General features: G+C 42.5%; 1 protein-coding gene and 1 non-coding gene across 4 annotated transcripts; one reads left to right on the top strand and one right to left on the bottom strand.

The window, feature by feature from the left end:
- Positions 1-1187: 1187 nt before the first annotated feature.
- On the bottom strand, positions 1188-21449 carry LOC123991001 (glycerophosphocholine phosphodiesterase GPCPD1-like). 3 transcript variants are annotated; one of them, XM_046292093.1, is made up of 20 exons: positions 21158-21449; positions 20159-20251; positions 19737-19827; positions 19416-19500; positions 18268-18343; positions 17884-17925; positions 15852-15975; positions 15373-15616; positions 12127-12289; positions 11455-11587; positions 10964-11018; positions 10755-10847; positions 10382-10459; positions 10134-10173; positions 9811-9866; positions 9633-9698; positions 8921-9057; positions 7211-7346; positions 6962-7122; positions 1188-3259 (listed from the first exon to the last, which is right to left on the bottom strand). In XM_046292093.1, the coding sequence occupies exons 2-20, from the start codon at positions 20205-20207 to the stop codon at positions 3073-3075; spliced, it is 2016 nt and encodes a 671-aa protein (XP_046148049.1). In that variant the 5' UTR covers positions 20208-20251; positions 21158-21449; the 3' UTR covers positions 1188-3072. The 3 variants fall into 3 exon arrangements, with proteins under 3 accessions (XP_046148049.1, XP_046148050.1, XP_046148051.1); XM_046292094.1 differs by lacking the exon at positions 20159-20251 and having other exon boundaries at positions 21158-21443; XM_046292095.1 differs by lacking the exon at positions 18268-18343 and having other exon boundaries at positions 19737-21443.
- Positions 6639-6710, top strand: trnaa-ugc. Its single transcript has one exon. It is a non-coding gene; the product is annotated as a tRNA-Ala (tRNA).
- Positions 21450-27216: the final 5767 nt, after the last annotated feature.

Genomic DNA, 27216 nt, shown 5'->3' with positions numbered 1-27216 from the left:
AGAAATTACTATGAGCCTATATTCCCCATTTAATGCGCCACCGGCCACCTGTGCTACTTGTACATATATACATCTCAATGACCTCATAACCCTGCACATCCACTCAGTACTAGATGCCCGTGTGTATGTATGTATATATATATATATATATATATCCAAGTTATCTTTGCTCATTTTGTAATAATTCATGGTGTTATCCTTTTATTTCTCTCTCTTACAGAACAAGTTAAAATATGGCGAATTAGAAAATTTAACTTTATTCTACTCAAGTAATTACTCACGTTTTTGATAACTGTTGATTTTTTTTTTAAATAGAAGCATATTTCAATGTCATAAAATATTTTATTTACATGTATCCCTTTCCACACAAATTGTAAGTATTTCATTTCAAGGGATCTTTTTACAGTTCTCTTATAAAGTTTCACTCTCTTACCCTCAAATCCTCCAACAGCCAGTCTGCTGGCACCGGTCTCCCGGACCAAAAAGTATTCCTAACAGACCATACATTTTTTTAAACAGCCCCAGGAGAACAAACCAGTTAGGAAATGAGATTTTTAATCACACACACACACACAAAAAAAAAAATCATGTCACATCCATATTTTGCAGGGTTGCCTCTACAGGGTTACAAAATTGTCGTTTTCAAACAGCAAAAACCAGATGCTCGGTTGGTTATATGGGTTGGCAAACCCCTTCAACAATATTCACACGCATCTCCTATAAACCGAACTACAGGTCTTCAGACGTGCAAAAACTTAATCTGCATTCAGAAAGAACTGAATTGATTAGCGCCAAATTAGACATCCAGGATTTACTCAAATGCATGCCTCCGATTGTGTTACTCGGAGTGTCCGAGTAAAGTTGACAGAGAATAGGTCCAGCTGTGCTCGTGTGGCGACAACTGCTCTACCCTGTCCACTAGACTAGTACAGGTGCTGCACATCTCCTGGAAACAGCACTTCAGTGCCAACACACAAACATGGCGACTTGCCAAGGCAGAGGGAGTCCAAGTACACCCAAGACAAAGTGACAGTTGGTGAGAATGTTTCAGGCAAAAACTAAAGGCCTCTAATGGATGTAAATTCATAACAAAAACACAACATTATTTCTCTAATAAAGCACTCATACTAGTACCTACCAGTATGTCCATTGCAATATATAAAAAAGACAAACTCCTACAAAAGTAGTACGTTTTTAAAATCATTTTATTCATTTCATATCAGTTAGCTAGCATTGTCCTGACAGTATCAAGGGTGTGACATGAGTGACCCTCAATTCCAGTCACCCATAGCACTCTGAAGGGCATGCGTCACGACTCCATACACCTAGGTAGGGGTAAGACTCAAAAGTTATTTTACTTAACGAACTCAGACAGCGCTTGCGTCCTTGTTTTCCAGGGATATATCACGGTACACCATTTAGGAAATATAGACTGTTACATCTTCAATGTGCATTAAAAAAAAAGAAGAAAGAAGACTGTACAAACAAAATACATCCGGTAGGAAAAATGAGTTGCAATGTGACAGGGAAACTGAGCCATGTGAAACAATCTTGGTCTTCTATTGCATTAAGTAGAGTGAGGTATGACGAGATTCAAACAAGTGGCAGTCAGACTAGATCATTCATACAACTTTCCCAGCAAGACTTTCTGATGTGTAGAGCAAACACCGTTACTTCCCTTCAAATCAGCTAGAGTGAGTTATTAAGTGGATTAGATCTAGCCAGTACAAAGGGTTACCTATATACCCCTCCCTTATGAACATAGAGCTCACAACTCACCCATACATTTTAAAGTGATGCTGAAAGCAAAAAAACAAACAAATATGTATTAAACAGGTCATTAAAGCAATATCAAATTAATCTGTTCAGATTTAGGCACCCGTAGCAACACTTCATTATCTGGTCATCTAATAATGACACTTCATTAATGGCATAGCTCAGGGCAGTCCTAATACAAATCAGTTTGCACGAGTTCAAATGCACCATTGAATAAAAAAATAAAATGCACATCAAATTTAAAATAAAATCACCTGAGCGAGAGAGTTTGTCAGTGTCCCAATTTCTCTTGTTCTATTGAAAATCTATTATGAATTGTAGCCACTGCCATTCAAAATTAGATTAGTAAAGCGAACAAAAATAACACTGTAAAATGCTAGCTTATTTCTATGCGGACAACCATAATGCAGATGCAAAAAAGTAAGACTAGTGTGGTAAATCATTATCCGCATAAAACTACCATCTTAGTTAAATTAACCCAGCAAGCTGAAGGCAAACTGTGGGCTGTTATCAGTCATGAACTGCAATATGTACACAGATGTCACCAATAAAATAAAAAAATCAATCTGGAAAAGCTAATATACAGTATATTTTACCTTCAATTTGTATTTCGCAAATCGGCATAATAAAATATAAAGCTCATAATAAATTCCTTGAGTAGGCATCGATTTCTAAGTGAAGACATGTGGATTCCTTTGTGAAATTGCAACTGAGGTGCATATCCCAGTCTTTCAACTGAAGTCCTAATAACAAACACCCAGATGCCATTTTTGGCAAAACACCCTCCTCCTTCCAGTTAAAACAAACGGCTGCGAGAAAACATCTGGACACAGCTTGAATATTGCTTCAGTGGACAGAGTGGATGTCACTTCGGGAAGGGGTTGTCAATATCTGGCCATGCTACAAAAGGACAAAAGGGCTTTTTTTTTTTTTATCACCTAAATGTAGAAGCAACACCGGACGAGTAACTCTTGCAGAACGTGACACGCTTCTAATTTAAATTAAATCATTAAATAAGAACAGCAGCTTTGTGAGAGGCTTTGTTCCATTTCAGTGTGAGAGCTGCATTAGGATAAAGTGGCTCACATTGGCAAAAAGTTACTCTTCCAGTGTAACATGTTAAAAAAAACTGACCATTTTTCTCAGCGTCTAGTGTAGCTCCTATGTAACTCAATTAAAAAAAAAATGTTTTTAAATAAAGTGTACACTTGCTCATAAATTCTGCCTATATTCATTGCCGCTTCTGTCCTGTCTAGCATGCTTATCTACAGACAACCTTCGGAGGCAGACAGTTGCTCAAGAAGAGCTGAGGCCCGAGTCGGACTCTGCACTGCCGTTGTGAACCTTGGTGTTGGCGGCGCAGATAGGCGCCTGGCAGGGGATGGAGTAGCAGGAACACACAAAGCTCTTCAGAGTCTCCTGCAGAGTGTGCTGCTCCTCCACTTTGAAGACGTTGGCCTGCTCAACCTGGTCGTCACAGATCCTGGAGTGAAACGCAGAAAAGGAGCAGAAAATAAAATAAATGTAAAAAAAGAGAAAGGAGGACAAAACATTGTTATTAGGAGCCAAAGATACAGTAGAGACAGAATTACTGCCGCAGGTACACAAATCCTAGTTCAGGATTTAACAGGGAACAAGGAAGTTCAAAAACACTGTTGAGGTTAATAAGGATTGGAATCTGGTTCCTCAGTGGCTACAGAAAGTGCTAATCTACATAATCAATAGCATGTCAACATCACCTTATCAATAAAATCTAACTCACATTTACATGATTAGCAACTGTACAATGTTGTAGCACAAAGCTGGAGGGAGTAGCTTCTAGTAATAATCTCAGTGCACACACACCCATGGATCAGATTTCAGCTCACTGTAAACAGGTTCTTACAACCACACTGCCTGCCTACCTGACGTTCCAAAAAAAACAACCAGTCTCTGTGTGCAGTATACCCCATCCACTTAACATAAGCCTTTGTCTGGAAATGGCCAATACTAAAGAGTCGTACGCAGGAGTGATAAAGCAGAACACAAAATTGATATATGCATGAATATATAAAAAAAGGGGCAAACTTTATCCACTACAAAGAGAGTTCATCTATATTAATCGTAGCAGTCTATCTCCCACCACAAAGCGATGCTGGCAGTAAGACTGCACTCAATGAGCTGTATAAGGCCATAAAAGCAAACAAGAAAATGTTCATCCAAAAGCAGCGCTCCTAGTGGCCGGAGACTTTAATGCAGGGAAACTTAAATATGTTTTCCCTCATTTCTACCAGCAGGTCACATGTGTAACCCATTTTTATATTTTTATAAAAAACAAATTAAAATAAACTCTAGACCATCTTCACTCCACACACAGAGATACATACCGCTCTCCCTCCATTTGGCACCATAATTCTATCATCCTGATTCCTGATTAAAAGCAAAAACTAAAGCAGGAAGTACCAGTGACTCGCTCAATACGGAAGTGGTCAGATGACACGGATGCTACCCTACAGGACTGTTGTGCTAGCACAGACTGGAATATGTTCAGGGACTCATCCAATGGAATTGAGGAGTATAACCACCTTAGTCACCGGCTTCATCAATAAGTGCATTGACAACGGTGTCCCCTACGTGCATATCTCAACCAGAAGCCATGGATTACAGGAAACATCCTCACCGAGCTAAAGGCTGGAGCTGCCGCTTTCAAGGAGTGGGACACTAATCCAGACGCTTATAATAAATCCCCCTACGACCTCAGGCGAACCATCAAACAGGCAAAGCCTCAATAAAGGACTAAGATTGCATCCGATTACACTGGCTCTGAAGCTCAAATGTGGCAGGGCTTGAAAACTATTACGGACTACAAAGGGAAACGCAGCCACGAGCTGCCCAGTGACGCGAGCCTGCCAGACAAGCTAAATGCCTTTTATGCTCGCTTAGAGGCAAGCAACACAAGCATGCATGAGAACACCAGCTGTTCCAAACGACTGATCACACGCCATGTAGCCGATCTGAGCAAGACCTTTAAACAGGTCATCATTCACAAAGCCACGGGGCCAGACGGATTACCAGGACGTGTACTCAGAGCATGCGCGGACCAACTGGCAGGTGTCGTCACTGATATTTTCAACCTGTTCCTGACAGAGTCTGTAATACCCACATGGTTCAAACAGACCACCATAGTATCTGTACCCAAGAAAGTTAAGGTAGCTTGCCTAAATGACTACCGTCCCGTAGCACTCACGTCAGTAGCCATGAAGTGCTTTGGAAGGCTGGTCATCATGCCGGGAAACCTTATACACACTCCAATTCTCATTCCCGCCCAAACAGACCCAATCTCAAATAGCACTCCACACTGCCCTTTCCTACCTGGACAAAAGGAACACCCATGTGAGAATGCTGTTCATTGACTACAGCTTAGCGTTCAACACCAGTGCCCACAAAGCTCATTACTAAGCTAAGGACCCTAGGAATAAACACCTTCCTCTGCAACCGGATCCTGTACCTCCTGACGGACCACCCCCAGGTGGCAAAGATAGGCAACAACGCATCTGCCACGCTGATCCTCAACACTGGGGCTCATCAGGGATGGGTGCTTAGTCCCATCCTGTACTCCGTTCACTCACGCCTGCATGGCCAAGCACGACTCCAACACCATCAAGTTTGCTGACGACACAACAGTGGTAGGCCTGATAACCAACAATGATGAGACAATCTATAGACCTGGCAGTGTGGTGCCAGGATGACTTCCTCTCCCTCAATGTGAGCAAGACAAGAGCTGATCATGGACTACAGGAAAAGGAGGGCAGAACAGGCGCCCATTAACATCGACGGAGCTGAAGTGGAGCAGTTTGAGAATCACCAACTTAACTATCATGGTCCAAACACACCAAGACAGTCGTGAAGAGGGCGCGGCGACACCTTTTCCCCCCTCAGGAGACTGAAAAGATTTGGCATTGGTCCCCAGATCCTCAAAATGTCGTACAGCTGCACCATCGAGAGCATCACCGCCTGGTATGGTAACCGCTCGGGATACGACCGTAAAGCACCACAGAAGGTAGTGCGTACAGCCCAGCACATCACTGGGGCCAAGCTTTCTGACAACATCCAGGACCTATATACAAGGCGGTGTCAGAGGAAGCCCCCCCCCCCCCCCCCAAAAAAGTATTTTTTTTTGTCAACGACTCCAGTCAAAGTCAGACTGTTCCCTCTGCTACGGCACAGGAGCGGCAAGTCTAGGACCAAAAGGCTAGAGGCTTGTAAGTAACAACTTCATAATAAGGTCTACACCTGATATATAAGGCACATGTATTTTATTTGTCAAGAGGTGCCAGTTGACCAATCATTGCTTTCCTAATATTTGAATTTAAAGTCTAGTGAAATTTGGCTACACACTTTCATAAAAAGTGCAAATTATCTCAGGAAAGGCATAACAATGCCAAAATGTGTGGAGAACTACCTAGGCTAAGTTCGAAGTGAAATGTTTTGCATCATTGTCATGGAACCCTGCTGGTCTGTTCAAGTTAGTGACCAGAACAGGGGACCTTTCATTCAGGCAGTAGTCAGGAGGAACCAAATCGGGGGTGAGTAAATATAAAACACCAGCACAACCAGGAATCAGAGACATTACTAGCATCAGGAGAACCAGTAGAGTCAATGACATGATTTGGCCACCAGATTTAACATACTCTAAAAGAAAGAGACACTTATCAGCTACAGGTAGAAATTGCCCTCTCAACCACAGATCTAGGGTCAGATTACGTTACTCCAAATTCAGAACCTTGAGCAACCGTCAACAGTATGAGAGACAGTGTGAACAGAATAAATAGAACTCAAAAAAGGTGCTCACAAAGGTGACTTGTTTTACATGTGGCTCAGTTGGTAGTGGCTCATTTGGTAGAGCATGGCACTTGCAATGCCAGGGTTGTGGGTTCGAGTCCCACGGGGGACCAGTACGAAAATGTATACACTTACGCAAGTCGCTCAGGATAACATCCTGCAAAAATAACCTTTTGAATAAATTTCTGTATAACAGCAGTAGCAACATGGGGTGGTTTCCATTAAACCTAGTCCTGGACAAAAAGAAAACTTGATCAAATCTCCATCGAAAGTGCTTATTATTCTAGGAATAGGCTTCATCTGTGTCTGGGAAACAGCCTCTAAATGAGCCAAAATGGATTTACCTGTTCAGCCAGATGTTTACCTGTCATAGATGAGTCCGTCGATGCCCTGCTCCCTTAGCTTGGTCCTGTTGTCGTGGTCGTTGTTGAGGTCTCCCCAGCAGAACACCACCAGGCCTTTAGATTGAGCCTCTCGGATGTGCTCCAGGTTCTGAAGCAGCTCCTCTGTGTGGGCACTGATACCCTAGATAGACAGACAAGACGTCAGTGTCGACTGTTCCGCTACATTCGCACAGAGACTTAGTCAGCCATATCCAAGATCCACCACTCACCAGGATGTTTTCGCTCTGCGCAAAGCTCATGGCGATCTGTGTGGTCCTGCAGCGGATGTCCATGAGCTCAGGATAGGTCTCAGAGATGCCCTGGGTCAGGAACAAGATGGGGTACTTGTTCTGCTTCTGACGAACCCTGGGGGAGAAGACAACATTTATGGCTACACTTACGCGTCACCCCGTGGAACGGTCGTTAAGACACTAACAGCTTACGTCTTAAAGACGTTATAACGGGCACATAAAACATTTGTCATAGGTAGTCAAACATTCAAATTACAACTGTGCAAACTAGGCTTCAGTTCAGCAGGCCAGCAGATTTCTGGATAAATAAATCATAGCAAGTTTTTGGTCTCATTCAGTAGTTTACCTGACGAAGTACAATCCTGTTCATTTGTTGTTTAAGTATTATTTATATTCCTAAAACAAGTTGAAAACGTGCTTCTGCGTGTCTTGGATTTCTGCCCAGTGTTAAAACAATATGCTGAAATTTGAAGACCTAAAAATATAAATGTATTTGTGGAGTATCACGTGTTCAGGTAAATTGTATTTTGCTCAATACCTTAAACTGGACATGCACCAGAATTTAACAAGCGTGTCCACTCGAGCTGAAATTGATTGGCTTGTTCTAACTATAATCCATAGCGACAGACAGCGGCTTTTATACAGAGAGCGCCGCAAATTTCACATGCTATTTGCGTTTCTGAATTGGTCGCACTGGTGTGAGCTGCACATTCTACCTGGACACCTGAATCAATTTTTTTGGAACCATGAATTTGTTAAACAGTGAATCGCATTATCCTCATGCCCTTCCACTGTGCCTGCCTTCTGTAATGCGCGAGCCTCTCACACGGTCTCCTCCCTTGTGTGCCCCTATAACATTTCAAAATTCAATTGTAAGAAGAAAGATTGCTCGTCGGCCAACGCAAGTGCACTAAGCCTCATTGCAAAGTTGTTTTTAGGACATTACATTTACTGTTAGATTAATACATAGCCACAAGCAGTAGGTCGTTATATTTAGAGTTAGCGATCTAGCTAATGTGTTTTGAGTTTACTTCCTCAGGTGATGAATTGGCACCAATTGAGTTAGACCTATATAATATTAATGCACATAAAGATGAAGGCAAATTCAATTTCCACCCCAAAGAAAACCCCAAACATTTTGGAGCCCTATTTTCAGTAAAAAAAAAAAAAAAAAAAAAAAAAACTGTGCTTTAAATGTCAACCCAAAATTCATGACAATCACCGAATTAGGTTGCATCTCAAAATATATTTAAATCATGCATTCCTACTTGGACATGGTACTCAATAAATAAGTTGTTATATCTAACATCTCAGTAGTCTATTACACGTGTTAATAAAGCATTGTGAAATGACTTTATAAGAGGACTCAAATGTATTGTATTGTGGGACGCTGCACAATTTTTGCGGGAGGATGCCACCAACTGAAAAAGTCAGTGGTGCCCTGCAGACACTTGTAGAATCTATGCCAATGGGCAATGAAGCTGTTGGTGGGTGGCCAAACACCCCATTAAGAAACTGTCGGGTTCCCTTTTATTTGGGCATTTACCTGCATGTTGACAATCACGCTACTTTAATCATTTAGCTGAACCTTTTATCCTCAAATGACAAGTTAACCGGGCGTTCAAGACTAGAGCTTCCATAGCGACTGTGCAGCAGGCTGAAAGTTTGACGCCCTTGAGTAGTGCTTACATGGTGCAGACGTCGGGGTCGAAGCAGGAGAAGACGACGCGTCTCTTGCCGGCTCTCTGCAGCACACAGCTCAGTATGATGTCCAGGAACAGGTTCATGTTGAAGTACGAGGACAGGTTTCCTTCCCACGAACCATCCTGTTGAAGACAATACCACAACATTACAATGAGAAAAGGGTTGTTACTATCGGACCATGTTTGGATTTACAAAAAGTACAAGGCTTTCCTATTTCACTTTGAACCACGAGCCCAAACCCTAAAAGAACAAATAGCTGTCAGATGGCAATTTGTTTTGCAAAATCAACAAAAGCCTGCATATTATGCAAGAGCTTGCAAATCAGCATGTCGTCGCATAAAAGTCATATCGTCGCGTAAAACTAACCCATCGCTGCAGTACAAAAAGAGGGCATGCAATCAACACACATTTACTGTATAATATGGTTCAATCAAGCCACACGACAAACTTCTTCCCTCATCAGCGCATTTTCGCGACAAATTGCTCAAATCCAGCACCTACTGCCTTGCAAAAATGTCAGAATTGCCGCAGCAAATATCAAGCAAATTTGTGCGCAAACATCACCAGAATTCCCTTTGAAATCCAGGAGATACTGAAATAGGTTATAGGTCGGGTCAGATAACACAGCCACTTTTGTCCTTTCTGGCATGACCAACTAATGACTTCATCACCAGTATCACGGACTGGCTGTACATACCTTCATCTGACAAATCCACTTCAGCTCGATGTTGAAGCCCACATTTTCAGGCACTGCATGGAAGATCTGGAAGATGACATAGGGAGGCAGTTGTAATGGGACACAGAACCAAGGGTGGGATAAGCTAGTCCACACTTTCAGGAACCTCGCAAGTGATGACGTCGACAAGGTCATTTACCTGCGAGAATGAAGGGAAGGGCTGGTGTTCGTCAACCTCTTCCTCATCGTCGTCATCTAAGAAGCAAAGCGGGAGTAAACCATGCACTTCAGCACACACACACACACACACACACACAACCTGCTCTGCTGGTTCACATTCAACTGCTTTACATAATGACAAGCAGAGGACATAGGTTCTCTCTTCACCATACCAATTGGAATTGTCAGTTAATCTATAACTTCTAAAACAACTATGGCTTTGCAAGAGTAGAGGAGGGTGAGAGCATTGTTTGCCTCAAGGATAAATCATTCACGTAGTTAATGAAACGGAAGATAATATACCTTTGTGGTCATTCACCTTCAAGGCAGAAGCATGACCCAGCTGTAGATCAAACACAAGAGTCATCCTTCATACCACGTCACTTTTGCCTGTTCTAAAATAGTGACAAACCACAGACTACATAAGACTAAAATCAAATCAAGACATCCAAATACCACCTCCAAAGGACTCTTCATATGAACTGTTCAACAACTGGCTTCTGAGCGTATTCACTAGTAAAGGAGAAGCCAGTAGCTAGCAGAGCTTTTACCTTAAGCTGCTGTAGCTGGTCGTATGTGAGATCTTTGACCGGCACTTCAAACATCTCCAAAGAGTGCTTGTCTCCTTTCTGACAGGAGGAAGAGAGGAAAAAGTAAAGCAAGGATGCTGTACAGCAGGGTTCCCCCAAACTCGGTCCTGCGGGCCATCCCTGAGGACACACGTTCTGGTTTATGCCCTAGCGCTACACAGCTGACTCAAATAACGAGTTAGTTATTTGAATCAGCTGTGTTGCGCTAGGGAAAAACAATAAACGTTCACCCAGGTGGGGGGGGGGGTCGCTGAGTTTGGGGGAACCCTGCTGTCCAGAGTGCATCGAATGGTATTGTTGAAACAGAAAACAAACTGGATTTGTTTGGGTTGACCTTCTTAGTAGAGATGCAACAGGTGAGATCGTGGTACACGATGGGGACACAGTCCTTGGAGAGATGGACATCAAACTCCACATAGGCAGCCCCCTGCAGAAACACACATGCAGTCAACTCTGATGCAACAACAGATCAGAATTACATTTAGATGGTCAAGAGGAAAATGTTTATTTCAGTTATTTTACACTCCACGTGGGAATACTCACATGATTGGCAGCACTTTTGAACGAAGCAATGGTGTTCTCCCTGACTTTGGTATGTCTGAAAAACCAGACATTTTTAGGCAAAAAACCCCCAAAGACATCCAAATCACGATGTACAGTAATAAAAGATAGACGTAATCTTGTGAAGTATGAAGTGTATGATCAGACTACTAGTTAATGACCTGCACGCTAACACACACACACACACACACACACACACAACTCCTAGCTGAGATTCAGAGGCAACCCTTCGCTGTTCGTTGACTGTGACTTCCTCTGTTGATGTGCACTCAGACTGAACATGTCCTAACCTGCACTGCAACTTTGAAGTCATACGGGACAGAACAATTGCATTCAAACATTCAATAAACAAAGTATGAAAGGGTCTTTGTGCTCTTATGAGTAGGCCCTTCCTAGAGTCCTGCGTCAATACACGCACACATTGAACAACTCCTAATAATCTATTATGTAAAGCGTGTGCGCGTTTCTCTCACTTGGCTGCGTGTGTGCTCCCGGCCCCTCTGTGGCCAACGTCCAGTGGGGTACTCCTCTTCCTCCAGTACTTGGTGAAGGAGGAGCTCATGTCACACTGCAGTCCCTCGATAGGACGGATCACCAGGTAGTCCACTGGAATAGAAAAATACATTGTTTAAAAAAATACATTTAAAAAAGGTGAAGTGTACTCATTCATTTACTTTAAATCTAAGCTTGATTTTTACCCGGGAAACATCTTAGCTAACCCTGTGGCCCCAAGTCAACTCAAGTCAGCCAACCCTTTATTTATCCCCCTCCCGCCATCTTGTTTGACAGTTACACGCTAAAGGGAAAGCTGATTGTTTACGTCAGGAAAAGGTCTGCGGGAGGAGCTATACACGCCAACTTACAGTACTCTAGTTCCACGTCTGGTAAAAAGTCAAAGACCTGTCAGCCAATACAGACTGCATCCTAGTGATTGATTTCTCTTTTGTACATCCTATATTTCTCGAAGAGTGACAGAGAAGTGAAAAAAGTCCCGTAGCCGAACCAAGTTTTGTGCAAATCCCCCATCGATAGACACCTGATTTACAAAGAAGTCAGAGTTACATGGATGCATCTCAAGCAACTTAGTTGAAATGTTCTATGCTTCTACCAGACGACTCGTTGCGGAAGGGGGTAGGGTTGCTCACCTCGGACTTTGCCCAGGGTCTGTCTGGAGTTGCGTTTCATGATGGGCAGAGTGACCACGCCAGTGTCCTTGCCACTCTCCACGAAGAATGAGGAGAGGAGGCAGGCCGTACCCGCCGTCCCTGGGTGGGCATCCCCTGGCATCACGTGCTCGCCCATGTCTTCCTGTAGGAGGGGAGGAAAGGGTTAATACACCCACTATCGTACACATACAGGGGCCCGATGCTCCTTTTTTGGAACAATAGTGGTTTGGGAGTACACCTACAAAAATGTATTGGTGGTTTACACGGATTTGCAAACGGTTCTCGCAGGCGCAACAAAATGCTTGTGTTTCTAGCGCCAACATTGCAGTAATGCCTAGCAACACAAATCCAATATGTTAAATAAATAACAGAACGAGTGATACATCTACATAAAGGGGGATAGAGTGTGTACAGAAGTTACATAGGATGAGCCAAGACTAGAATACGTCACACACAGACGGGCTGTTCAAACACGCAGGGTGTGTATGGAAAAATGCACATTTAAGAAAAAAATATTTGGAAGAACAGTTCTTTGAAAGATATATTTTTTTAAACAAGCATTTTTCCATAAATAGACACCCTGTGTGTCTTAATACAATCAACTCTGCAAAAAAAAGGTCCTCTCACTGTCAACTGTGTTTATTTTCAGCAAACTTAACATGTGTAAATATTTGTATGAACAAAAGAGTCAACTGAGACAAACTGAACAAGTTCCACAGACATGTGACTAACAGAAATTGAATAATGTGTCCCTGAACAAAGGGGGTGTCAAAATCAAAAGTAACAGTCAGTATCTGGTGTGACCACCAGTTGCATTAAGTACGGCAGGGTAGTGAAAGGTGAGAATTGTCTGTTAATTGAATGATTAGAATATTCCACCCTGAAACATATAATTGTATGGAATTGATTAGAATGTATGAAATCATAATCAATTAATGTGTAGTCCTAGTCAGAATTAGGGTAAAACAAATACCTTTATGGTATTTTAAACAGACCGTCTGAGCTCGGTGCTGACCTGACTAGAGATTTGGGAGAGAACGGGGAGTACGTCTCGAGGACAAAGTCACTATCTCTGTCGGCTGGGAAGTGAGACAGACAGTGTGTTCGTAGCAGGACATGTGTGCGTACGTTTGTGTGTGCGCACGTTTGTGTGTATGTGTGGGCGTGAGAAGTCAGCATAAAATGAATTGATTTGTTTTCTTGACTTCAGAACGTTCCGTGAATAAACCTTTTAACCATTTAGCTGGGCCTCAGTTTGTTTCATTTGACCAGGATCTTACAAATTCTGGTTTACAGACAGAGTAATATAACTCGATTGGGTAATGTACCTAGAGAACATAATTCTCCTAACAGGTAGCCTAGTGGTTAGAGCATTGGACTGGTAACCGAAAGGTTGCATGTTCAAATCCCCGAGCTGTTCTGCCCCTGAACAGGCAGCTTACCCACTGTTCTAGGCCGTCATTGAAAATAAGAATTTGTTCTTAACTGACTTGCCTAGTTAAATAAAGGTAAATAATAATAATTCCCTCCTCATGGACTGTACCAGATTTGCCAGTTCTTGCTGTGAGATGTTACCCCACTCTTCCACCAAGGCACCTACAAGTTCCCAGACATTTCTGGGGAGAAAGGCCCTAGCCCTCACCCTCCGATCCAACAGGTCCCAGACGTGCTCAAAAGGATTGAGATCCGGGCTCTTCACTGGCCATGGCAGAACTCACATTCCTGTCTTTCAGGAAATCTCACACAGAATGAGCAGTATGGCTTGTGGCATTGTCATGCTGGAGGGTCATGTCAGGATGAGCCTGCAGGAAGGGTACCACATGAGGACGGATGTTTTCCCTGTAATGCACAGCGTTGAGATGGACTCTGCAATGACATCAAGCTGATGATACTGTGATACACCGCCCCAGACCATGACGGACCCTCCACGTCGAGCCTGCTCCAGAGTACAGGACTGATTAGAGATTGTAGCGCTCATTCCGTTGACAATAAAGGCGAATCCAACCATCATCCCTGGTGAGACAAAACCGCGACTCGTCAGTGAAGAGCAATCTTTGCCAGTCCTGTCTGGTCCAGCGGTTTGTGCCGATAGGCGATGCTGTTGCCGGTGATGTCTGGTGAGGACCTGCCTTACAACAGGCCTACAAGCCCTCAGTCCAGCCTCTCTCAGCCTATTGCAGACAGTCTGAGCACTGATGGAGGGATTGTGCGTTCCTGGTGTAATTCGGGCATTTGTTGCCATCCTGAACCCGTCCTGCAGGTGTGATGTTCGGATGTACCGATCCAGTGCAGGTGTTGTTACACGTGGTCTGCCACTGCGAGGATGATCACCTGTCCGGCCTGTAGCGCCAATTTATCTTAGGAGTCTCACTGTACGGACATTGCAATTTATTGCCCTGGCCACATCTGCAGTCCTCATACCTCCTTGCAGCATGCCTAAGGCACGTTCACGCAGATGAGCAGGGACCCTTGTCCGGGGGTCTGTTTCGCAAACTAGACACTCCCAATGTACTTGTCCTCTTGCACAGTTGTGCACCGGGGCCTCCCACTCCTCTTTCTATTCTGATTAGAGACATTTTGCCCTGTTCTGTGAAGGGAGTAGTACACAGTGCTGTATGAGACCTTCAGGTTCTTGGCAATTTCTTGCATGGAATAGCCTTAATTTCTCAGAACAATTATAGACTGACGAGTTTCAGAAGAAAGTGCTTTGTTTCTGGCCGTTAGGATTCTGTAATCGAACCCACAAATGCTGATGCTCCAGATACTCAACTAGTCTAAAGGTCTGTTTTATTGCTTCTTTAAAATCAGGACAACAGTTTTCAGCTGTGCTAACATGATTGCAAAAGGGACTTCTAAAGATCCATTAGCCTTTTAAAATGATAAACTTGGATTAGCTAACAACGTGCCATTGGAACACAGGGGTGATGGTTGCTGATACTTGGCCTCTGTACGCCAATGTTGATATTCCATTAAAAATCAGTTTCCAGCTACAATAGTCATTTTCAATATTAACAATGTATTTCTGATCAATTTGATGTTATTTTAAATGGATTTTTATTTATTTTTTAAATAATTCTTTCAAAAACAAGGACATTTCTAAGTGACCAAATATATATATTATACACACAGTAAAATAGTATGTAAACATTACAACACAAAGCAGTTGTTTCCATAGTGCTCATAATAGTCAACTGGCGAATATATTGACCCTGCTGTGAACTGTACCTCAAAGAAGTCAAAGGTGAGTTCTAGGTTGTCGGGGTCCATGGAGTGGATGATGTACTCTGTCCACTGTGAGGCCTCCAGGGCGTAACCACACTCAGGCTGGGAGTGGCGGGACTTGTACCCATCTCCACTGATCATACTGGTCTCCAGCGTGGTCGTCATCTTGTGCCATGACGCTGCACTCTGCTCCGGCTCTTCATCTTCATCATCCTCCTCCTCCACACCCTCAAGCGTCAGCTTGATCCTGGGGACAGATGGGAAAGGTCACAGGTCAAAAAGGGGAGAGGATCTGAAAAGGCGTGACTATGACTATGACCGATAGACTAGTGTATTTACAGCTGCATATTTCATCCATAAAAGGTGTAGCTGTTTATTTTAAAGCCATATTTGGTTTGATCCCATGAGTTATTTTGGGATCAATTCTATGGGCATTTGCGTAAATGCTTATATTGAATAGGAGCCACATCTCTTGCTCTCACCTGAAGCGAGACTTCTTGTATTTCTTCTTGGTGATGGATACGGGAGACGTCTTTGAGAAGTGCAGACGCAGACGGATCTCTGTCTGGCACGTCAGCCACCCAGAGTCCATACACACTGAGCCGTCTGCAGAGAGGAGTTGCAGGGAAACAGGTGGTAAGCATTCTGGCACAAAATGGCGACCGTTGAATTCACCCAGGTGAGTAACAGTACATATTGGTACTGCAAAACAACGCAAAGCACTTTGCGTTTGAGAAAAGAGCCTATGGGAATAAAAGTAATTGTTCAAACACCGAGTCAACTGTAGGTTGGGGAGACAGTCAAATTCACTTCAATCAGTATGTTCTACTACCAGATAACTAACCGTCTCTAATGGGGAAGTGTTTTACATGTAATCTGTGAAGTGTTTTACATGTAATCTGTGAAGAGTTCAGTTCCACCATAGGATTGAGTCATATCTCAGGTACTTAGTATAGGCTCCTACAGTATTTTCTTTAAGTACCTAGTCTGTGATTAGCAGTTTATTAGCCCTTAGTTAATCTTCATCTTGTTTTTAGGGCTCGATCCCGACATAAGAAATGTATACCTTTCCTCTACGCACTTCTCAGTATTTGTTATTCAGACTTAGCTTATGTAGTCGCATAACACGCTCTGCAGGTGTGGCTACCTTGCACACACTGAATACATTTCATTCAACCGCTGAAAACCCTCCCACACTTGCAGGGCCAACTGATTCTCATGGAGTTTTCAGTACATTTATCTTAAGCTATCTCTTTAAATAGGGTGCACATTTGAGTCAAATTTTGTCGACATAGTCAATAGAAAACGGGCTCAGAATATAGGGATTCATGAAAGAAATCCACTATGCTTATTCATCTCCTTTTCAGCACCAAATGATAAAACAAATACAAAACTATTTCATAAATATTGTATGCATGAATCATAAATAATAAAATAAAGGCTCTTCAAACAGTTACACACATAATATTGAGGAACTTTAAAATGACAGTGGTTTGATTCATCCTGAATGCTGTCCTGTTCATGTTCAATCCATGAAATATTGGACGGTGGAAATAAGCATATAACGAGCGGTGAAGAACAATCCTATCAATCACGGAACTGTATGACAGAGGTCCAGTCCGTGCGAACCTTCCGTGAACCGGGCGCCAGGCTCCAGGTTTAACCTACAACGTGTGGACTGAGTTCCACAATGATTCTAATACACATCCCAAATTATTGAACAGCGTTAACCTAATATGATCCACTAAAACAATTGCTATGTGTATTTTACAATCCCCTTCTCCAAACGGATTACTCATTTACAGTTCATGGAGGAAGGTGGTACTTTATCAGAAAATAATGTTGACGCTTTTCCCCACTAGGAAGCGGTAGGTTTGCTAGACCATATTCATGGTTTCCTTGTGTGTAAACGTGGTGGAATTATTAGGGAATTAAGTCAAGGTCAGAATATGACGCAGTTGGTCGACACCTTTTTGTTTGAGGTGGCGTTCGAATAAACATAGTGGGTGAATAGCATGCTATTCTCATGCTTACGTTCAAGAGCAGACAAGGCATAAAAAGCTAAAAGCACATCAAAAGGAATAACGTTTCATTTAGGCGTGCTTAGCCCTGGTCGGGATCTAGTGCATAACAAAGGACTTTCCTGAGGTCTTTGCATTCAATGTCAAATTGGCTTTTTCCTAGTTCACCTGCCGAGGCGGCAGGTAGTGGTTAGAGCATTGGACTAGTAACCGAAAGGTTGCAAGTTCAAATCCCCGAGCTGACAAGGTACAAAATCTGTCGTTCTGCCCCTGAACAGGCAGTTAGCCACTGTTCCTAGGCAGTCATTGAAAATAAGAATTTGTTCTTAACTGACTTGCCTAGTCAAATAAAGGTAAAATAAATAAAATGGGGTGAAGAGACTGCAATTATATTTTACCATTACATGGCCAATGTATTTTCCATACAACAGCGAGACAATGATCATTTCCCAAAAATGGATTAATCAAGACGTGATGTAATTATTTGACTTACTGTGGAATCCAAATTGGCCATCGTCAATATCAAGGTGCGATTCTGCAAGATAATAAAAACAGGCATGAGGCCTTTTACAGACATAACATCAACCAGCACAAAAAGGTTTGTTATAAACATTGTCCAAAAAGTGTCAGGTGGAAGGATTTAGGGGGAAAAATATGGTTTATTCAATCGTTTACTATTAAGCTGATTTTGAATGACCTTTGTCTGAGTTTTTTGTTTTGTCTGAGTTTGAGTGGTCACATCTACTAGCATTTCCTCCGCTCTAGAACATTCTAGTTAAAACAACACAATGTGGCCTCCAACCCACTTGCCTCAGCAAAGCAGAGATACTGTACATTTCCCCCAAAACCAAGCCGGGTATTGTTCTGGTGTATATACCTGTGGGGCTCATCAGACGTGGCTGCTGATGGGTCTCCCACTTAGTGACTATCACCTGACAGGGACCACCTGCACTCTGCAATGCCAATGTTTAGTACAGCGTTAAGACTTATCAAATACAGTCAATGTTCACTTTGGTCTCAAAGGTATTAGCAAGCCACTATTGGTTGAAATCTGAAAAGGGGATTCATTAGTCGGTAGGTGGAAGAACTTAAGCATCATCTCTTCAGCTACGCTAAAATATCTAATCTTCTGAAAGATTGTATTTTTTTTAGCAAAGTTGATCTGCTACAGTTTTTGGTATTTTAAGGTTTAGATCTGCCATTAATGGTGCAAAGTAAACAAAGCCTTTAAATGACAAACTGTAAAAACAATCAAAACTGTATGTGGTCACAGTTTTAGACCCCAGGGACATGAAAAATGTGTTGTCATTACAACTGGCCTATCTGAATGTGTGGGCTCCACCCATGAGTCAAGATTGTATGCTCTTTGACGAGTTAGCAACAGCGTTTGTCCCACTGGCAGTAGTTCAGAGCAGGCAGAGAGACTGCACTGTTCAAATGAGTTTGCTTAGCCTCGTTTCCGCGATGTATCACGGGTGTGATAGCGTTGCTTCATATGCCGCTGTCTGTAGGACATATAACAGCCTGACGCCCTCTCTGTATGAGGGAAAGCTTTTTATTTTTTATTTAAATTGGTGTAATTTGAACGTCCAAGACGGACATATCGAGAACGTTGCATACCGACATGAATAATTGGAGTGGTGAAGAACACGCTGTATGTGTTCCAACTTCCGTGTTGTTTAATGCTGCGCTAGGATAGACAAGGGGGAGAGGCTCGCGTCCCGTGCTCAAATCCAAGCTCAGCTTATAGCCAGCTGGCAGAGCTCCAGGCATGGACACTCTCCTCTGAGCATTACGGAAAAACTGCACTGAAGTGAGCTCGAGGGGATCAACACAGATGTGGGGAAAGTGAGCTAAATAACCCACGGATGATCTTAAAAACGGCTGTAGGGTAGCTAACCTCATGCTTTCTAACGTTACAGTACTCAAATTTGAATAGGCCTAACACAATCAAATAGGTCACTTCTTTAATATGTCCGATTTCTTCACACACTGACCGTACATTTAAAAAAAAGATGAGCTCACCTTTGACTCCAGGAAGTGGCCTTTGAAGTAACGATAGGTTGGCACAGCACCTCTGGGCACACTGACGGTCCTCTTCCACAATGTGCTAGGGAAGGAACAGAATATTTACATTTGAGTCATTTAGCAGACACTTTTTATCCAGAGAGACTTACAGTAGTGAGTGCATACATGTTCATACTGGTCCCCTGCGGAAATCTAACCCACAACCCTGGCGTTGCAAGCGCCATGATCTTACCTTCTGAGCCGACACAATGTTGAATTACTTAAAACACACAGAAATCCTTCAGACCATAGCATATTCAAAAGTTAAGTGATATTTACCCATCGTGTTCAACCGGTTGTAGGGTCACAGCTCTTTGATGGCACCAGCCTCCTAAAGCTTCACAGCTACCAACCACAGCTATCACCTCACCTAGTCATACACCATATTATTACGTTCAATTAAACAAGTCAGAACTGTATACATTCACCACACACACACTCTCTCTTTCTCTCGCTCTCGTCAGGCTCTAATGATCAAGTGCGTTTCAGCTAAACTCTCGTGGACAAACTACGTAAATCGAGAATCTGACCAAATTACTCAAGATTTTAGTTCCGGGTCAGCTAACTGAGATGAACTAAATAAAAGCTGACATTCCTGACTGTCTGGATCGTTGTCAATCTTTCTGTCTAATGTTGTCTTGAATTGAATAGTCTTCTTGTTTCAGATGAGTCTGCTGCCCTGCAGTAGGGGTTGGTCTTACCTGGGGATGTGTCTCCCCTAACTGCCAAAGTCACTTGAGTTGTCTCCATAGTTGACACAGGCACAAACAAGGACAATTGCAGGCGCAATCAAGCTGGAAAACCAGGAACTTAATGGTAAAACAGGCATAAATGTAGGCATAGATTTAGTGGATTAACAAAGCTGTGCTGGGTAGTAGAACCTCTATGACTGGACCAGAATATGGCCTTGGATATTCAACATCTCCTGTAAAGCCAGATTCTGGTTCAATCTATGACAAAAAAAAAAAAGTGCCCACATCAACACAACCACTCGGACTAGCTTGTTAGCTACTAAGATAACAGATCAAAAGCTAGTATTAGAGCATCCAAGACTGATGTATCTATAGAATGAATATAGAATCCTATAGAATATCCTAAAATGAAAATGAAAATAACCCCATGGCTTGTTGGTGCAGCGCAGGGGAAGTAAAAATAAAAACTATTTTTTGGGATAAAGCAGAAAATAAAAGGTTCTGAGGTTAACACAGGTTGAGTAGATGTTATACGGTTTTTTCTACGACACAACCAGTCAGTTCACACTACCTTTAGCCAATGTTTAAAACACCGATGAAATCAAAACGAGCACAAAATGTCCCCATGGGCTTTGACCAATATATAAATCACTGGCTTGGACCAACGAGCCACAGCAGAGTTAGTGCACAAACTCCACTACTGTTACTCTGTCCGAGCAGACAGCCCAATTCCGGATTTGTCAGCAAAACAGACACTACTGTAGCTAGCCATGCAAACCAGTTGTTTACCGTAAACGATTTAGCTAGTTACGCCTTTTGCGCCAACTGGGGCAGGCAGCTAACACGAACACTGGCAGTTACGTTACCTAACTAACGTTAACGCGCTAGCCATTGTAGCACAACAACATCGAGTTGACTTTTCCCCTCGCTACAAAAACTGAAATAACCATTACGTAGCAATATCTTCGCATAAAAAAATCTACAATATCACAGAAGGTATCAATATACCTTAATTCATCGGCAGACAGATCTTGCTCGGCGTGGTAGATTTGGCATACTTGTTGACAACGTTTGGAGCTACTGCGACGCTATTCTTCTTGTCGCCCGTGTGACATGAGCAGCATTAGCAGCGAGCAACAATCGTTGAATAGCCTTCAAAATAAAAGTCAAACAAACAGATCCAAATAGTGGACTTGTGCAATAATTGGACTAGGACTGTTCAATGTCGGTACTGGAGGGCCGAAACACTTCTGGTTCTTCTTCTTCAAATAAGGGATTAATTCAGACCTGAGACACCAGGCGAGGGCTATTAACTACCAAGTAGAAACACAAACCAGAAGTGTTTTGGCCCAGGACCAACATTGAACAGCCCTGGATCAGATCAGGGTTTCCCAAACTAGGTCCTGGGGCCCACCGTGGGTGCACGTTTTGTTTTTTACCCTAGCACTACACAGCTGATTCAAATAATCAACTCATCATCAAACTTTGATTAGTCATTGCAAGATGGTCTTCAACCGATGATCCATATAAAACCTATATTGCCGATGCTATATGTATGGTCTTTGAAGCCACAGGACGGCCATATTGGCACTCGCTGGTAGGAGCAGTCCTCCTTAGGAATGAATGGAATTCTGCAGTATTTCATTTAAATGTTTCAAGGACAAAATTACATTGAAGTCTTTTTGTTGTTGTAGTGGTGACTGTCACATTAGTACTCCCAACAGAAAAACGTTAAGGATTTTGTTTTCTATATTTAGCTCACATAATATAATTTGGAATTATGCATTAAAGTGTATGTAATAGAGTAAACATGTCAAAAACGAATGAAGACATTAATAAATGCATTTCTATATCTTGTGTTTAATAATTGAGGAGCGGTGCCAAGGTGGCTGCTTGGTCACATCACAGGCCATAGCCTGGTGCACCTCAGTTCAGACAAATCGAACTCGTCAATAATGATCAGACAGAGATCAATAAACAAAAATGTCATATACTTGCTTCACTCGAGTTCCCTTTTGATTACAGCTATCACTGAAGTATAAAAGCAGGAAATACTTCATAAAGATTCAACAAAGACTTACTTAGGCCACTCAATATATAACTGATAGGCCTGCTATTACTGATCAGTATCTATCAAATGTGGCCCACTGGGTATATCAAATGTCCTACTGAAGAGCTATGAGGCAGTTAAGAGTAAGTCAATTATTTAGTTACAGTCCTACTAATGAGAGTGTGCCTATCTCTGCCTGAAGTAGAGATGGATCCGGTGCTTCAGCTATAGCCTATCTATAGCCTTTAGGCCAAGCTCAAGTGTCCGTTTACTCGGATTATTACAGGGTCATCAAAACAAGCATCTCATGTTCCCTAACACGTCCTGTACTGTGCCACCTGTTGTTGTGTTTGTCCATTTAGATTGTAAGTGGGTAAATGGCTGTAAAGCACTATGCCATGTCAGAAAAATAGCGTACCAGTACCAGCCATATGAGTTCCTGTGATGCTTTTTTAAAGTAAAAAATTCTGCATGTTTTCTAAATTGAGTATAGCCTAAGGATGTTATGGAAACTTGTCTTGGCGTAGCCTAGTGTAGTGCATTAGCATGTCAGTTCCTGCATTGCTGGAATACAAAAACTGCTATTTACGGTACAAAGTCAAAATACAGTACACAACCAAAAGTATGTGGACACCTGCTCGTTGAACATCTCATTCCAAAACCATGGGCATTAATATGGAGTTGGTCCCTCCTTTGCTGCTATAATAGCCTCCACTCTTCTGGGAAGGCTTTCCACTTGATGTTAGTACATTGCTGCAGAGACTTAATTCCATTCAACCACAAGAGCGTTAGTGAGATCGAGCACTGATGTTGGGTGATTACACCTGGCTCGCAGTCGGCGTTCCTATTTATTCCAATGGTGTTCGATGGGGATAAGTTCAGGGCTCTGTGCAGGCCAGTCAAGTTCATCCACACCGATCTCGACAAACCATTTCTGTATGGACCTCGCTTTGTGCACGGGGCATTGTCATGCTGAAACAGGAAAGGGCCTTTCCAAACTGTTGCCACAAAGTTAGAAGCACAGAATCATCTAGAATGTCATTGTATGCTGTAGCATTAAGATTTCCCTTCATTGAGACTAAGGGGCCTAGCCCGAACCATGAAAAACAGCCCCATACCATTATTGCTCATCCACCAAACTTTACAGTTGGCACTATGCATTCGGGCAGGTAGCGTTCTCCTGGCATCCGCAAACCCAGATTCGTCCGTTGGCCTGCCAAATAGTGAAGCATGATTCATCACTCCAGAGAACGCATTTCCACTGCTCCAGTCCAATGCTGGTGAACTTTACACCACTCCAGCCGACGCTTGGCATTGCAAATGTTGATCTTAGGCTTGTGAATAACTGCTCGACCATGGAAACCCATTTCATGAAGCTCTCGACAAACCGTTCTTGTGCTGAAGTTGCTTCCAGAGGCAGTTTGGAACTTGGTAGTGAGCGTTGCAACCGAGGACAGAATATTTTTACACGCTTCTCACTTCAGCACTCGACGATCCCCTACCACTTCACCACTGAGCCGTGCTCCTAGATGTTTCCACTTCACAATAACAGCACTTACAGTTGACCGGGGCAGCTCTAGCAAGGCAGAAATTTGACGGACTGACTTGTTGGAAAGTTGGCATCCTATGACGGTGCCACATTGAAAAACACTGAGTTCTTCAGTAAGACCATTCTACTGCCAATGTTTGTCTATGGAGATTGCATGGTTGTGTGCTCGATTTTATGCACCTGTCAGCAACGGCTGTTGTTGAAATAGCCGAATTCACTAATTTGAAGGGGACTCCACATACTTTTGTATATATAGCGCATATGAATATACTGATATGTATGTGCCTACTGCGTAGTTCAGCAAACTTGCTAACCGTCCAACAATTGCCTGTGTTTCTGTCCTCGTTAGGGATCTTTCTGTTTATGAGGTTGAACAAGGATCATGGCCTACAGCGACACATGGACGGGCAAAAAATGGCAGCAGACAATGACCTTCCAGAGTTACATAACCCTTGATCCTATTTCTGAACAGAATTAGCCAAGAGACAGACTGAACCTACGAACCACAGTGGCCATGGCATCATGTGTTCTAGGCCTACTGGGGTTCCCACTTACACAACATAGAAAAGTTTGGGGTCATATGCACATCCTTTAAAACGTAGGTGATTGGTTAATAAAGAATACCTGTAAAACTGATCTTTGTCAGGTCAAACAGACCTGAGTGCTCACATGCCAAAATATACACATTTAACTGGAGCACTGTACAGAGAGCTCCTTGATGAAAACCTGCACCAGAGCACTGAGGACCTCAGACTGGTGCAAAGGTTGACCTTCCAACAGGACAACGACCCTAAGCACACAGCCAAGACAACACAGGAGTGGCTTCGGGACACGTCGCTGAATGTCCTTGAGTGGACCAGCCAGGGCCCGGACTTGAACCTGATCGAACATCTCCGGAGAGACCTGAAAATAGCTGTGCAGCGATGCTCCCCATCCAACCTGACAGAGCTTGAGAGGATCTGCAGAGGCGAATGAGAGAAACTCCCCAAATACAGGTGTGCCAAGCTTGTAGCGTCATACCCAAAAAGACTCGAGGCTGTAATCGCTGCCAACAGTAAATCACTCAATAAAGGGTCTTGAATACTTATGTTAAAAAGTCTATAAAAAGTCTATCTTTTTTTGCTTTGTCAGTTTGGGGTATTGTGTGTAGATTGATGAGGGAAATTGTTCTACTTATTCCATTTTATAATAAGGCCGTAATGTAATAATGTGGAAAAAGTCAAGGGGTCTGAATACTTTCCGAATGCACTGTATATACATGCAAATGGGTCTATGTTAAAACCTAGGCAACAGTATAAAAAACATGTACATTGGAAACTGTTGGAATACATGGCCATTACGCATAGGGCGAGCGGTGGCGTAGATGTAATTACAGTGACCCAAAACAACTCTAACAACTTGTGTACCTCTAATCGTTTTATATCAACGAGATGGGCATATGTAGTAGTTACAGAAAATGTCATATATGTGTACAAAATGATCACGTTCCTACTTACACAACCATGACTGGCTGTGTGTGTGAGGTTAGGGAGTGTAAGCCTGACTACAACCCTTTGAAAAGCCTTGGGTCAGCACTGAAGCACTATGTCCAAGTTAAGTATACTGTGTCAACCACATGTTATTTTACTGAAGCCACATTCATTAGTTTGTGTTGTCATATGACATCATAAATGTGTCGTTTTACAAATCAAATCAAATTGATTTATATAGCCCTTCTTACATCAGCTGATATATCAAAGTGCTGTACAGAAACCCAGCCTATGAACCCAGCCAATGATATGAAAAAATACATAGTTCAAGTCGGAAGTTTACATACACCTTAGCCAAATACATTTAAAAACTCTGTTTTTCACAATTCCTCACATTTCATCCTAGTAAAAACATTCCCTGTCTCCGGTCATCACCACTTTATTTTAAGAATGTGAAATGTCAGAATAATAGTAGAGAGAATTATTTATTTCAGCTTTTATTTCTTTCATCACATTCCCAGTGGGTCAGAAGTTTACATACACTCAATTAGTATTTGGTATCATTGCCTTTAAATTGTTTAACTTGGGTCAAACATTTTGGGTAGCCTTCCACAAACTTTCCACAATAAGTTGGTGAATTTTGGCCCATTCCTCCTGACAGAGTAGGTGTAACTGAGTCAGGTTTGTAGGCCTCCTTGCTCGCAAACACTTTTTCAGTTCTGCCCACAATTGTTCTATGGGATTGAAGTCAGGGCTTTGTGATGGCCACACCAATACCTTGACTTTGTTGTCCTTAAGCCATTTTGCCACAACTTTGGAAGTATGCTTGGGATCATTGTCCATTTGGAAGAGCCATTTGCGACCAAGTTTTATCTTCCCGACTGATGTCTTGAGATGTTGCTTCAATATATCCACATAATGTTCCGTCCTCATGATGCCATCTATTTTGTGAGGTGCACCAGCCCCTCCTGCAGCAAATCACCCCCACAACATGATGCTGCCACCCCGTGCTTCACGGTTGGGATGGTGTTCTTCGGCTTGCAAGCCTCTCCTTTTTCCTCCAAACATAACGCTGGTCATTATGGCCAAACAGTTATATTTTTGCTTCATCAGACCAGAGGACATTTCTCCAAAAAGTATGATCTTTGTACCCATATGCAGTTGCAAACCATAGTGTGGCTTTTTTATGGTGGTTTTGGAGCAGTGGCTTCTTCCTTGGTGAGCGGCCTTTCAGGTTATGTCGATATAGGATTCGTTTACTGTGGATATCGATACTTTGTACCTGTTTCCTCCAGAATCTTCACAAGGTCCTTTGCTGTTGTTCTTGGATTGATTTGCACTTTTCACACCAAAGTACGTTCATCTCTAGGAGACAGAATGCGTCTCCTTCCTGAGCGGTATGACGGCTGCGTGGTCCCATGGTGTTTATACTTGCATACGATTGTTTGTACAGATGAACGTGGTACTTTCAGGCATTTTGAAATTGCTCACAAGGATGAACCAGACTTGTGGAGGTCTACAATTATTTTGGCTGATTTCTTTTGATTTTCCCATGATATCATGCAAAGAGGCACTGAGTTTGAAGGTAGGCCTTGAAATACATCCTCAGGTACACCTCCAATTGATTCAAATTATGTCAATTAGCCTATGAGAAGCTGCTAAAGCCATGACATCATTTTCTGGAATTTTCCAATCTGTTTAAAGGCACAGTCAACTTAGTGTACGTAAACTTCTCACACACTGGAATTGTGATACAGTGAATTATAAGTGAAATTATCTGTCTGTAAACAATTGTTGGAAAAATGACTTGTGTCATGCACAAAGTAGATGTCCTAACCGACTTGCCAAAACTATAGTTTGCTAACAAGACATTTGAGGAGTGGTTGGAAAACGAGTTTCAATGACTCCAACCTAAGTGTATGTAAGCTTCCGACTTCAACTGTCCACCAGACAAGTGTGATTTTACAATATAGGCATGTGTAAAGATGTAATGGTACCA

The sequence above is a fragment of the Oncorhynchus gorbuscha genome, linkage group LG12 (assembly GCF_021184085.1).
Source record: "Oncorhynchus gorbuscha isolate QuinsamMale2020 ecotype Even-year linkage group LG12, OgorEven_v1.0, whole genome shotgun sequence".
NCBI classification, from domain to species: domain Eukaryota; kingdom Metazoa; phylum Chordata; class Actinopteri; order Salmoniformes; family Salmonidae; genus Oncorhynchus; species Oncorhynchus gorbuscha.
Note: the sequence above shows the minus strand (reverse complement) of the source record. Positions and strands in the feature narration are given on the sequence as shown.

Bases quoted from the DNA above. Each gene is read 5' to 3' on its own strand.
- LOC123991001 (XM_046292093.1), bottom strand. From the start codon at position 20,207: ATGGAGACAACTCAAGTGACTTTGGCAGTTAGGGGAGACACATCCCCA. The intron at 15,617-15,851 runs GTGAGAGCAAGA...ATCTGTCCCCAG, and splicing joins TACAAGAAGTCTCGCTTCAG to GATCAAGCTGACGCTTGAGG. The intron at 10,174-10,381 runs GTAAAAGCTCTG...TTTGATCTACAG, and splicing joins ACCAGCTACAGCAGCTTAAG to CTGGGTCATGCTTCTGCCTT.